Source organism: Sciurus carolinensis, chromosome X, assembly GCF_902686445.1.
Source record: "Sciurus carolinensis chromosome X, mSciCar1.2, whole genome shotgun sequence".
In the NCBI taxonomy this organism is placed as follows: Eukaryota; Metazoa; Chordata; class Mammalia; order Rodentia; family Sciuridae; genus Sciurus; species Sciurus carolinensis.
In genome coordinates, this window is record NC_062232.1 from 65,844,329 (window position 1) to 65,858,816 (window position 14,488).

A 14,488-nucleotide genomic window follows, 5' to 3' on the forward strand; every position below is an offset into this window, starting at 1 on the left:
GATGTCCTTCAATTGATGAATGGATAAAGAAAATGTGGTATATATATACAATGGAATATTACTCAGCCATAAAGAACGATAAAATTATGGCATTTGCAGGCAAATGGATGAAACTGGAGAATATCATGCTAAGTCAGATAAGCCAATCTCAAAAAACCAAAGGAAGAATGATATCGCTAATAAGTGGATGATGACATAATGGGGGGTGGGAAGGGTTAGTGTTGGGGTTGGAGTTGGGTTTAGGGAGGGGGGCAGGAATGGAGGAAGGAAGGACTGTATAGATGGAGGGGAAGGGTGGGAGGGGAGGGGGGGAAGGGAAAAAATGGCAGAATGAATCAAACAACATTACCCTATGTAAATTTATGATTACACAAATGGTATGCCTTTACGCCATGTACAAATAGAGAAACAACATGTATCCCATTTGTTTACAATAAAAAGAAAAAAAAAATAAATAAAAAAAAAAAAGAGTATTTTGACAGTTTTGGGTCTTGAATTTAAATCATTGATCAATTTTGAGTTGATTTTTTTTTAACTGGTATGAGAGAGTATTCTAGTTTCATTCTTCTACAAATGGATATTCAGCTTTCTCGGCACCATTTATCGAAGAGTTTATCCTTTCTCCAATTTATGTTCCTTGTGCCTTTCCTGAAATTCTGCTGACTATAAGTGTTTGGATTTATTTTTGGGTTTTCAATTGTATTCCATTTTTCTATATCTGTTTTATTCTTAATTTTTTGTTATAGATGGACACAATATTTCATTTATTTATTTTTATGTGGTACTGAGAACTGAACCCAGTATCTCACATGTGTTAGGCAAGTACTCTACCACTGAGCTACAATCCTGTCCCTATGTATCTGCTTTTATACAAGTACCATTTTGTTTTGGTTACTGTCACTGTGCTGTATTTTGAAATGAGATATTGTGATGCTTCCAGATTTCTTTGTTTTATTCAGGATTACTTTGGCCATTTGGAGTCTTTTGTGATTCTCTATGAATTTTAGTATCATTTCTTCTATTTTTGTGAAGAATTTTGCTGTGTATTCAATTTGTACATTGCCTTGGGTGATACAGACATTTTAACAATATTGATTTTTCCAAACCGTGAACATGGAACGCCTTTCATTTCTTATGACCTTTTCAATTTCTTTCATAAATGTTTTATAGTTTTTATTGTAGTGATCTGACACCTGGCCCCAGGAGTTTTGTGGGGTTTCATTATTTGGTTTTTACCTTTCAAGCTGGTCCATGCTCAACCTGACCAATTTTCATTTCAGATTTCCTGCCAATTGTTGGCTCCAGTAGCTTCTGCTATAAGCTGATTTAGACTGTGATTCTTGGTGTGCTAGAACCAATTTAGTGAGAAGAAACTTTCACTTAAGTGGGTTCATGACAGACTGGGGAAGAAATATTGGAAGTAGCACCCCTTTTGATACTAATGGGATAGAGGAAAAGGAAATAGCTGGGAGAAGATGTGGGGGAAAGTACTTCTTGTTTGTTTGGGAGATGAGATGTATTAGGTCATGTTTGTTAACAGGAATGCTGCAATTGAGAATCAAAAATTCTAATGCAGGAAAGAGAGAAAAGAATTTCTGGAGCAAAGTTCTTAAGAAGGCATGAGGAAGCGAGGTTTGGTGACATACATCTATTACCCCAGCGACTTGGAAGGCCGAGGCATGAGGATTGCAGGTTCAAAGTCAGCCTCAACAATTTAGTGAGGCTCTAAACAAGTTAGTGAGACACAATCTCAAAATAAAAAAATAAAAAGAGCTTGGGATGGCTCAATGATAAAGAACCTCTGGTTTTAATTTTTGGTACCAAAACAAAACAAAACAAAACAACAATAAAAAATAAGTAGGCAAGAGAACAAAAGAAACAATGAATGAGTTGATTAATTAGTTCAATGAAGTTTTCAAGGACTTTTTTTTTTCATCTTTTCACTCTGTACCCTCCAGGGTTTTAAGATGATTCCACTCATGGTGACAAGATGACTAAAACTATTCTACCGTCACGTCCTGACATAACTGTATGCAAAGGAGGAAGAAAGGGAGATGACCAAGGAAGGTAACCTTTTCTTTTTATCAAGGAGGGAAACTTTCTGAGAAGACCCGCCAGATTTCGGTACATCTCATTGGTTAGAATTGTGCCACATGACAATGTTTAGATACAGGCAGTCTGACATAGTAAAAACTGGTACTTCCAGTCCATATTTGGGGGAGAAACTTTGTTCGTTGGACTGGTAAGGGATAATGTGTTTTTCCAATATGTACTCACCACTGAGTGCTTCACATATGTAATTTGTAGCTAACCTTAGTGTCTTAGAAAGAATTAAATGAAGAAGGGAGTTATTAACTACACTCATAATAAATTCAGGTAAGTGAGCTACAAATATTACCTTCCCATGACTTCTGTCTGATTGTCTGAATGCTACTGTGTTTCCACAGTCTCACATTATAGCAGGGAGTTTCAAAGTGAGCCACAATAAATTTGTTCCATATTTGCTAGAAATTTCAGAAAAGCTTATTTTGGCTTATTAGAAGAAAGGATATTTCTGACAGCTGTCAGATATCTTCTTACAGAGATCTGAATTACTTGTCACTAGAATGTTTAAGCACAACTTTAGTGACAACAGTAACCTATCAATTCTAAACCATGAGACATGAAAATCTCAAAAGTCAGTAGAATTTTGTAGAAGAAATTCATGTAAAAGTCAAGTAGAGAGTTAGACACTGATTTATGATACTCTGTATCTTATTTCTTACTAAATGCTCAAATAAGGACTTGGCTCTCACCATAATGGAAACAAAGAAAAACTGCCCACTTTTCAAATGTGTTATACTAATTTTGTATGCATAATTTCATAATATTGTACTAATGCCATTAAGCATAAATTTTACAACTATGGTATTATAAAACAAGGACACCATTTTAAAAAATTAAATACAATTATTGAAAACTAATAAATTATACTGAGTCAGGGTGAGCCAGGTAGGGAAAAAATTATCTGTATTAGCAGGTGGCATGAAGGTTCTGTATGGAACTCTCATGAAACTGCAATTCAATTGATGGCCAGAAAGTAGAAGTGGAAAATAATGTACAAAAACAGATAAATAACAAGCAGGAAATAGAACATAAAATATACTTGCCAACAGGAATGGAAAATAGTGGATTTTGATATATACAAAGGACACAAGTTTAAATATTACTTGTCAAGATGACCTAGGTGGAAAACACACAGAAGATATGATCAGCATAACATGAACTTACATTCTGACAAATGTGAACTTGTGGGGGGATTGAAAGATAAGAGAATAAGAGGGAGGAGAATGAATGAATGAGAATATTCTAATAAAAGAGATTAAAAAGTTTAATGACCCAATTAAATTACATCTGTGTTTGTTCTTTCTGACAATTCCTTCTTTATCTTCTCTTTATTTTCTCTTTCTGGCAGCTCTCCTTACTTTTGTTTTTCTCTTTCTGCCATCTTCCACTTCTTTTTTTTTCTTATTGTTACTTTATTTTCCTTGCTAATGATACCCAATGATGTCCTGAGATTCTTAGCCATATGAGTTACTATAAGGTTAGAGATCTCTGATTTTGAACAGGGTTGAAAACTGTATTTGTAGCAATATATTTCAACAAATGACTTCTTTTTTCCTTGACAAATAATAAAACATTATGAAGCATGGTACAAAGATAAATAGTTAAAGGAAGTGCAAATAGCTATGACTAAACTCCAGCATTATATGATTCATAGATAAATCTTGCATGTTCTGTTTGTGGGAAGTGTAGATATGGGGAAATAACAAGTATATGACCAAAAAAGTTAACTAGTAATTTATACAAAGGAAAAAGTTCAAAATCCATTCTTACTTATCTCTTATATAAACTACTCACAATCTCAGTTCACCAGCTGCCTCTAATAATTGCAGTAGTTTTAAAGTGCAGTTGTCAGAACTACTTAGATTTCTACCTTCCTCACACAATGGTGGATTGCATGTTTATACTTACAAGAATTTTGTTCATCTCCTGCTGTTTTCTGACTGTACATTGTGCACAACGTAAGAAATTTTTAATTGCTTTATTTCTGTAGATTGAAAATATAAAAATTAAGTAGATTCTCATTAGAGAGGGAAGCAATACTGTGGTCTTATGCAAGTCTAAATAACTGGATAAGATAAGCAAAGTTTCTGTTGCTAAAAAAAATAGCAAACTTAAATGTATCTACCTTTTTATAAAGTTTATTTTTAGAGGGTTTCAGTAATTTTCTCTTGAATCTAACATGTTTATTTCTGATCTCTGAAATGAACATGAAATATGAAAAGTTCTATGGACTACTAACTAAAATTTTTATTTATGCCAACATTAATGATTATTTTCAGCTACTTGCATTCAAGCACTTTGTTTCTCAGAATCTATAAAGATTTTTCTTTATTTTTCACAAAAATTTCAATATGAAATATGTTCATTAGAAACATGTACTTACTTGATAGCATCAAAATTATATGAATCCTTATAAAAAGAGATAGCCAAAGAAATACATGATATAATCATCCATCTATAAAAAAAAATCCTAAAATATTTGCCAAGTCAAGAAGTCTAATTCTTTCTCTAAATGCTGTCCATTGAAGACAGATTTTTTGGGCTGGGGATATAGCTCAGTGGTAGAGTACTTACCTAGCATGTGTGAGGCACTGGGTTTAATCCTCAGCACCACGTAAAAATAAATAAATAAAATAAAGGTATTGTGTCCATCTACAACTAAAAAAAGTATTTAAAAATTTAAAAAAAAACAGATTTATCTTAAATTTTTCTAAGCAACACCATTTGACCCTATAATTCTGGTGTGGGATATTTGTAATGTTGGGTAGCATAACCAAATAAACCTTTGGTCAGGGGATATTGCTTCCATATCAGAAAATGAGAAACTTTTAATGTACAGTATTGTGTTTTCACTTACAAATTCCATTATTTTTTGTTTCTTTTGGCAATATGTTTATATAGGAAAATCAGTTTGTTACTTGTACATTAGGAAAAATATAATCTACTAAGGGAAAATGGCTTCCTTTTAGGTTCTATAAGCCTGATCTTATCATAGACATTTCTCCTTCTTGCCTTGACACCTCCAATGCCAAACAGATATACAGATATTCAGGAGCCTGGGATTCCAACAATCTGAAATCTCACTCTATAAAATCTTTTCTTTATATTTAGGTTGGCAGAGTCTCAAAATATTTCAGCTTTTCTTGGAATTATAGTTTCTGTGCATGCTTATGGGTCCTTTGAATCATAGAAAACTTTTCTGCTCATCAATTCTCAGAGTGTAAAAAACTTTTTCTCAGGTCAGACTGGGGAGGGATACAGTGGTCATGTCATTGGCAAAATGACTCTCCATATTAGCCCCAGAAATATAAAAAATCATTAAGATTGAAGTGCCTGTTATCCCAGTGACCTGCCACTATTGTGACTATTTAAATTTACCTGTCTAAATAAGTGCACTTGGGAGTGAAGGGAGCACCATTAATAAATTTATTCCAGGGTAATGGGCATAAAATGGAATTGTACTAGAATAACAGTACTATATTGACTCTATCTTTGGCTATATCGCCTTGTTTTTCCTTAGCCAGAAGACAGTACACAAATTTAGCCCCAAATAACTTCTATGTTGTTGAGGGAGTTTTGTTTCAAATATTAGATATCTTTTGACAATAATATTATGTATTCCTTTTTTAAAGCCATTATATAAAAATCATCAATTACAAAATAATAGAAAATTTGTTTGGATATTTATCTTAATTTCTGAAGCCTAGTGCATGATAGTATGATATTTAAACATTTTCAAAATACCACAGTTATTTTCTTTTTAGAATTTTTAGGGGTGCATAACAATTACATAGAATAGTGGGTTTCATTGTGGCATATCTGTAATGCACATAACATAATTTGATCATTTCATGATTAACAGTTTTTCTAACATGCAGAACTTTTCACATATGCAGTATTCAAATTTGTTCTGTACTTTTGAGGGAGTTTTGAATTTTGTTATTTACAGCCAACTGTACATCTGTGACTGACTTTGATGATTGTCCAGGAAATATAACAGATTTCTGTCCGGAGAATATTGTTTGTGCATGCAAGGATGGAGAGCCTTTTTGCAAGTAAGTGTTGTATATGCTATAAAAGCAGAGCAAACCTAATGTATTGTAAAAAAAATTCATTCTATTTTTATATTTTTGCAATATTTAGTGATGTAATATTTCCTTTAAAATTATATTTTATTCTGTAATGGCTCCTACACATGTGGCACAAGTATTCTGGTCTTCCTAAATTATATTAACCTGCTATTTAAAAATAATATACTAAAATTTTAATAATTGAAACAGATGATTTATATTAACTTTGAGATTAGCAACATTCAAAACTGATTTCTATAGACCTTTTATAGCTCAGTTACAAGTATTAATAAATAAATGGCTTACAGTTCTAACAAAGTAGAATTTGAGTGTGAATCATTTTATGTAATAGCTATAATCCAGACATGTGATATATGAATGAATTTTTTATAAATTAATATATATTTTAAAGGCTCTGTGATGACCCTTCTTTGTTTTTAGTTTCTTTTTTTATAACAAATGTGTTCTTTGAGCCATAAATAATTTTTCTTTTAAAATTTTTTAGATATTTTATTTTTATAACCACATAAATGAGAGTAGATATGTCAAATATGAAAGACTTAGGAAAAAATATAGCATAAGAATAAGAAAAAGTACATTTGTGAGAAAGAAAAGATATATGAGAAGTTTTTCAGCATCTGTATCTTTTGAACTGAATTTTGAAAATTGACAGTAGCATACACATGTATAAGCAAAGACATGGTGTCTTGAGATAATTTTATGTTTGGTAAAATAAAAATAGTTTGTACACCACTCACTATATATACTGTGTGACAGTATTTTCAGTTCCTCAAATGCATATACAACTTCTTTCTATTACATTTTCTTTTCCTTTCCCCTCCTGAAACAGCCTTTCTTCCCTTGACAAATTCCAACTTGGCCTTTACAACTAAGATCTGTCATATTGTTAAAATAGCAATTCTACTACAATGTTTTTGAATGTAGGATATATGTTTCCTCTTTGAACCACAATACGGATTTAGTCTTATTTATCTCCAGCATCTAGCACAACATCTGGCATACAAAATATACTCTGTAAGAGTTTATTGCATTAATCAGCTCTGGGAGTTGTTGCTCAGAAGTGCAAAGTACTGGAAGCATATTGAAGAGGATGAAAATTATTTTTAAAATACCATTGAAGCTGGGTATGATGGTGCCATGCCTGAAGCCCTGTGTGGGAAGCTGAGGCAGAAGGATCATTTGAACCCATGAATTCACCACCAGCCTGGGTAAAATAGTGAATCTGTTTCTCAAAAGAATAAAACCATCCCTGGATTTAGCATCCAGCAGTTGTTGGTGATAACCTTTAGAATATTGTTCTAAGATCAAGGTAGGGATTAAAACCAGGTTACAAAATTACATCCCAGAAGTGAGAAGTAATTCAACAATACGGAACTATATATGTCAATTTCATTTTACTTATTTATTCTTTTTAGTTATATACAACACCAGGATACACCCTGACATAATCACAAAAGCATGGAACACAGACCACTCCAATTCAGTCCCCAACACTCTCCATCCTTCTTCCCTCCACTCCTCTGATCCCTCTTCAATCCCTTTATAATTTACATTTTTAAAAATTAGTGTTTGATTCAGTCAGCATTTTTTACTTCTGTGACTGAAAGACCCAACCAGAACAATTATAGAGGAGGACAAGTTTATTTGAGGTCTCATGGTTTCAGCAATCTTGGTCCATAGACAGCCGGCTCTATTCCTTGGGGGCTCAAGGTGAGGCAGAACATCATGGCAGAAGAATGTGGTGGAGGGAAGTAGCTCACATAATGATCAGAAAGCAGAGAAAGAGACTCCAGTCACTAGATGCAAAATATATACCCCAAAGTTGCACCTCCAATGACCAGTTTCCTCCAGCCACACCCTATCTACCTTTAGTTACCACTCAGTTAATCCCATCAGGAGATTCATTCACCCTGATTGGGTAAACACTCATAGCCCAATCATTGCTCCTCTAAATCCTATTGCATTGTCTCACACATGATCATTTGGGGTACACCTCATACCCAAACTATAACAGTGTCTTGTGGATACACCCCAGGCTGGGATCCAGTTTGCCACATACATGCATGCACATACAAAAGTTTGATCAGATTCCACTGTTCCTCCATTTTCTGGTTCCTTCTTCCTCCTCCTCAATCTCCTTTGTCTACTCTACTGATCTTTCTTCCATTTTGATGAAATTTCCTCTCCTTTGTTCCCTTTCTCTCTTTCTTTATAAAAGAAGAAAGAAAGAAAGAAAGAAAGAAAGAAAGAAAGAAGGAAAGAAAGAAAGAAAAGAAAAAAAAGGAAATGATAATTTGGTACTATTTCATAAAGTCATATTTGGAGGAATTCTGGAGGCAGCTAATCAACGTTTTCACTAATAGCCAATCGCCCTTTACCTGTCTTCCTATTTTTTTTTCAATACTGATGGTTGAACCCAGAGGCACTTTACTAGTGAATTATATCCCCAGCCCTTCTGTTATTTCTTATTTTGAGACAGAGTCCCACTAATTTGCTTAAAGCCTTGCTAAATTGCTGAGTTTAGGTTTGTTTTCTTTCTTTCTTTTATTCTTTTCATTCTTTTTGGTTTTGCATTACAGTAGAATCCATTTTGACATAATTATAAATGTTTGGAATATATCTTGTTTTATTCAATCCCCAGAACATCCCTTTCCCCATTACTCCCTTCATTATACTGATCTTTCTGCCATTTACCCATAGTTATTTTGTTAATTAATTTCTTGTGGGTGAACACAATGGTGAAATTCACTGTGGTATATTCATATACATACATAGGAATGTTATGTCAGATACATTCCACAGTCCTTCCTTATCTCATCTTTCCTCTCTTCCCTTCATTCACTTTTGTCTACTCCTTTGAACTTCTATTCTTTCTTGGCCCCCCGTTGTATGTTAGCTTCCACTATCAGAGAAAGCAATTGACCTTTCTCTTTTTGGGAATGCCTTATTTCACTTAGCATAATATTGTCCAACTCCATCCATTTACCTGCAAATGCCATAAAGTCTTTTAATGGCTGAGTATATTCCATTGGGTATATATACCACTTTTTGTTTATCCATTCATCTGTTGAAGGGCACCTAGGTTGGTTCCATAGCTTAGCTATCGTAAATTGTGCTGCTATAAACACTGATGCAGCTCCATCACTGTAGTATGATGATTTTAATTCTTTAGGATAAATAAAAAGGAATGTTATAGCTGGGTCATATGGTGTTTCCATGGCTAGTCATTTGAGGAACCTCCATACTGATTTCCATAGTGGTTGTACTAATTTACAATCTCACCAACAGTGTAAAAGTGTTCATTTTTTCCTACATCCTCTCTAGTACTTATTATTGTTTGTATTCTTGATGACTGCCATTCTGACTATGTGAGATGAAATTGTAGTGTAGTTTTGTTTGTATTTCCTACTGCTAATGATGTTGACCATTTTTCTATATATTTCTTGCCATTTATAGTTCTTCTCTTGAGAAAGGTCTGTTTAATTCATTTGCCTATGTATTAATTGGGTTATGTGATTTTTTTGGTGTAAAGTTTTTTGAGTTCTTTATATATTCTAGTTATTAATCGTCTGTCAGAAGAGTAGTGAGCAAATATTTTCTCTCACTCTGTAGGTTCTAATTTCATATTCCTAATTGTTTCCTTTGATTTAGAAACTTTTTAATTGATGCTATACCTATTACTAACACTTAGCATTGTTTACTGAGCTTTAGGGCTCTTATTAAGAAAGTCATTGCCTATGCCTACATGCTGGAGTTTTGACCCTATGTTTTCTTCTAGGAGTTGCATAGTTTCTGTTCTAATTCTGTTCCAATTTCTCCCATTTCTAGGTTCTTTCTTCATGCTCTTGACTGTTTCTTTTGCTGTAAAGAAACTTTATAATTTGCTGCCATCACATTCATTGACTTTCTATTTTACTTCCTATGCTTTAGGAGTCTTGTTAATGAAGTCATTTCCTGAGCTGAAAAGTTGGGGTGTTGGGCATGTATTTTCTTCTAGTAGATACAGGGTTTCCAGTCTAATTCCTAGGTCCTTGATCCACTTTGAGTTGAGTTTTGTGCAAGATAGGAGTTAAATTTCAATCTACTATCTATGAATTTCCAGTTTTCTCAGCACCATTTTTTTAAAGACTATCTTTTCTCCAATGTATGTTTTTGGATCCTTTGTCTAGTATGAGGTAACTATATTTTTATGAGTTTGTCTCTGTGTCTTCTATTCTATTCCATTGGTCTTCATGCCTGTTCTGGTGCCAATACCATGCTGGTTTTGTTACTATGGATCTGTAGTATATTTTGACGTCTGGTACTGTGATGTGAGGCTGGTCTAGAACTTGCAATCCCCCTGCCTCCACCTTCCAAGTCACTGGGATTACAGGTGTGTGCCACCATGCCCAACTCTTCCTAATTTTTATTATGATTATTTTCCTTGTTTTAAAAAGTCTTTATATTTATTAATTTCTGTATAATATTAACATTATGCTTATTTTAAAGTTTTTCTCCACCAAGTTGTTTCAAACAAATTACTTCAACTTGTTTTATTGGCAAATCTCAATGTGCAAAATACTTGTTCTAGTGTTAAAGTGCCTCTATACATATGCAACTGTTACTTTCTTTGGATGTATATGTTCTGGAACAACACAGTTCTTGTGGGTGTAGATCAGCTCCAAAGTGCCAGGAGACTAAAAGAGAGGCAGGCAGATCTAGAATTGCTCAGATTGAAATTTTCTGGGGAACTTACTGACAGAGGCATGGACCTGGGTGGAAGTAAGACCAGTTGGCTCACCACAATTTGGATTAGAAGGAAGAGAATACACATGGTTAGGACAAAGGTGACTTCATCTTAACTGGAATATACCTGGTTCATCTTAAGCTAATATACAATAGTCAGGCACTTTATTGGAGTCATGGTTCAGTTGTAAAACTTTCCATACAATTCTAACAGCTTTACATGTTTACAGTTTTCTGGGAAAATATGCAGAAATAACTGATTAGGACTACTTTGGTGAAATCATAGTAATTATCAAGATGACTGAGTCTTGTCAAATTGAATCCCTACATTGCATTCCTTGAAACCAGCTTTACAATCCCCCATGTCCCCCTCTTCCTCAATGTGCCCTAAGCCTGTGAAGGGTGTTAGTATTTTGTAGGTGGTGTGTTTTGAGGTCATTTATCTAACTTGTAAGTAGAATTCACAGAAGCAGTAAAGGCACTTGCACCAAATAAGAGAACAATTATGCAAATGAAAATAATTAATTTTCTCAGCAGTATCTCAAGGAGCCAACGACATGCTATCTCTCCTAGAGAAGGTACAAAATCAGAAAAGACATTAACTTAGGTTCCATTGTTTCTAGGGAAAATAGTGAAAATAGCAAAATTGTAGCTATAGATGGAAAAACATGTTTCATAGGGACTTCTAAAGATAAATTTGTGCCACCCAGCAAGGCAATACTGGTGGCATCATCTGTATTAGACAACACAGGAGCTGCATCTGGGCATTGATGGGGTGGAACTAACAACACATGTTGGCCAACAGTCTGAGTCCATGAGTGATTCCTAAAATGAATGACAAAAGGGCATGCCAGAGAAGGAGGCCAAGTGTAGTGCCCTGAGGTATTTTTTTTAGCCCACTAAAAGCATAAACCCATGACCACAGGTCCAGAGTCCAACAGGACCAATGGGGATAAAATTAGGAGGGCCAGAATCTCCACACACTGTAGCCAGAAATATCCAACATATCCAGGGAGAAAAAGCCACTGAATTATCCCCTCCCCTGGGTTTAATACTTCCTGTGTTTGAAACACCAGCACTTTCTTCAATGTATCAACACCGGAAGTATTACATGTGGATGTAGAGATTGGACATAGATCTTTGGAGTGGGAGACTGAGCCTCCAGGTGCTCATAAGTGGCAGGCATGCCAGCTGTATGGGTATTTAAATTTATTAACAGTTTTTCAAGGATTTCAGTACATTTGGCAAAGGTGGGATTTGCCTACTGGGGCCCATATATTTTGCTTTAATAAGCTATTCTCTCTTTCCAACACTGCTGCCTTAGGATTATATGGCAGATAAAGTACCATGACATATATTTTTGGGCCTAATTATGGACACCATATCCTGTGAAATGGGTGCTCTGGCCACTGTCAATCTGGGGCAGGTACCTTCATATTACACTTCATTATCAAGACCTTTTATATAGCAGTTTGGTAAGAAATGCTTACATAATAAGGCCAGTAGACCATTGTTTCACTTGCCATTGTGCAATCCACAATATAAGGTCTTGGTACACTGCCAAATTGTCAGCACAAATAACCAGTGGACATGTCTATATGTTACTACCAGGCATACCACAAATAGTTCTGCCCATTTGTTGTTCATGTTTTGTTTCATCTCAAAGCAGATAGTATCAGTGTCAGGTTTACTGCAGCAGGAATCCAGAAAATTGAGTTTTCCCTGCTGGACCCAAATGTATACCACACATTTTCAGTTATGGAGTTCAAACCCTCTTTCATTTGTGAGATCATAGGCACTATGGTGACCACATGGGGTAGTTCAACAGTTTTATAGGTAATCAAACCCAACACCATCTATAGTTCAAGAGTCGATAAACTATTGGATGGTGCTCTGCTTTGTTGTGAATATGCATGCCATTATTTAAAGTAGGAATCTGGAACTATAGTAAATTTAAGTTAGTAATGTTGGCCATCCACGCATTCCTCTATAGTTAGGTCAGTTTGCTCTATAACCATTAAAGTGTTGGTCAGTGGCTCCATCTGGCATTGTGCACTGCTAGAAACTGCCATTTTTAAAGGAGTACATCTAGTTTCAACTCCTTTCCAGAGATGTGACCAAAAACCTAGTGGTAGCTTTTATCTTTATTGTCCTTGCCAGAGAGCCCAACTCATACCATCTGCTATATAAGTGACATCTAACTACATTGGCACACTTGGTAAAGGGGTGCACAGTGTTAGTGCCTAGGCTGTCAAAAACTTTTCTAGGTGTAGCCATTGAGAGAGGTGAGGAATGAAAGTCTGCCAATAATCTAGGAGTCCAACAAAAACCCATATGTCTTTGTCAGGGAATGGGGAGAGTTTGCACTTAATCTGCCATGATGCTTGTAGTAAAATTGGTCTGACCTCAGTAGACCACCAACCCTAGGAACTGAATGGATGGTCCAGGTCCTTGAATCTTGAGATTGACAGCCTAATTTCTCGGACATACATAAGTACACATTCTACTGTGTCCTGTCACAGAATATAACCTTCATCACTTATCATGATATTTTAGTCAGCTTTTTCACCACTGCAACCAAAAAGAGATGGCAAGAATAATTAGAGGAAGAAAAGTCTTTTTTGGGGGGCTTATGGTTTCAGAGGTCCATAGATAGGGCTTCCTTCCTTGGGGTCCTAGATGAGGCAGAACGTTATGGCAGAAGAATGTGATGGAGGAAAGTAGCTTAAGACATGACAATCAGGAAGCAGAGAGAGAGAAAGAGAGAGACTCTACTAACCTAATACAAAATATATACCGCTAAGTCATGATCTCATTGACCAACCTCTTCTAGTCATACCCTATCAGCCTTCAGTTACCACTCAGTTAATTCCCATGAGGGAATTAATTCACTAATTGTGTTAAGGTTCTCTCAACCCAATCATTTCACCTCTAAGTCTTCTTTAATTGTCTCACATATGAGCTTTTGGGGTATACCTCATATCTAAACCATAACATTGCACCCATGGTCCCCAAAAGCTCATAACCATCTCAATGCAAAATACATTTACTTTATTTCCAAGAGTCCCTGTAGTAGTAACAGTTCCAAGATTTTCCAAAAGTCAAAATCCAAAGACTCCACTGAGATTCAAGGTAAACTCTCAGTGTGAGCCCTGTAAAAATCAAAAGTAAGTTACATATACCCTATATATAAAGGCACATAGTAAACATTTCCATTCCACAAGGAGATATAAGGGCATAGAAAGAAGGGATGGGACCAAAGCAAGACCAAAATCCAGTTGAACAAACAATTTCTGTAGTTCCATGTCCAGCATCTGGAGAACTAGTGATATTGCCATTTATCAGTGACGAGTTCTGCTTCTTCGTATGTTAAAGTATAACAACAGAGAAGCACACTAAGGCAAGTATATGAAGCAGGTTTTATTTAAATTTAGTAGCACAGACTTCTCCTGGGAGGGAGAAGGGGGCCATAGCTGGTGTTCTGGAATTCCAAGAAGTGAGAGAGCCCTGCACCTTTTATAGATTAGAGTCTTCTTTGTTCTCCTGCTCTCTCCCCACTTATCCCT

General features: G+C 35.2%; 1 protein-coding gene across 1 annotated transcript in view; it reads left to right on the forward strand.

The window, feature by feature from the left end:
- Window positions 1–14,488, forward strand: part of LOC124971529 (uncharacterized) — a 116,137-nt gene that overhangs the window by 12,226 nt on the left and 89,423 nt on the right. Inside the window, exons 2-3 of the mRNA XM_047535262.1 lie at window positions 1,959–2,067; window positions 6,056–6,161. Coding sequence (XP_047391218.1) covers window positions 2,055–2,067; window positions 6,056–6,161 — 119 coding nt within the window. The 5' untranslated portion in view covers window positions 1,959–2,054. The remainder of the gene's footprint in view (window positions 1–1,958; window positions 2,068–6,055; window positions 6,162–14,488) is intronic.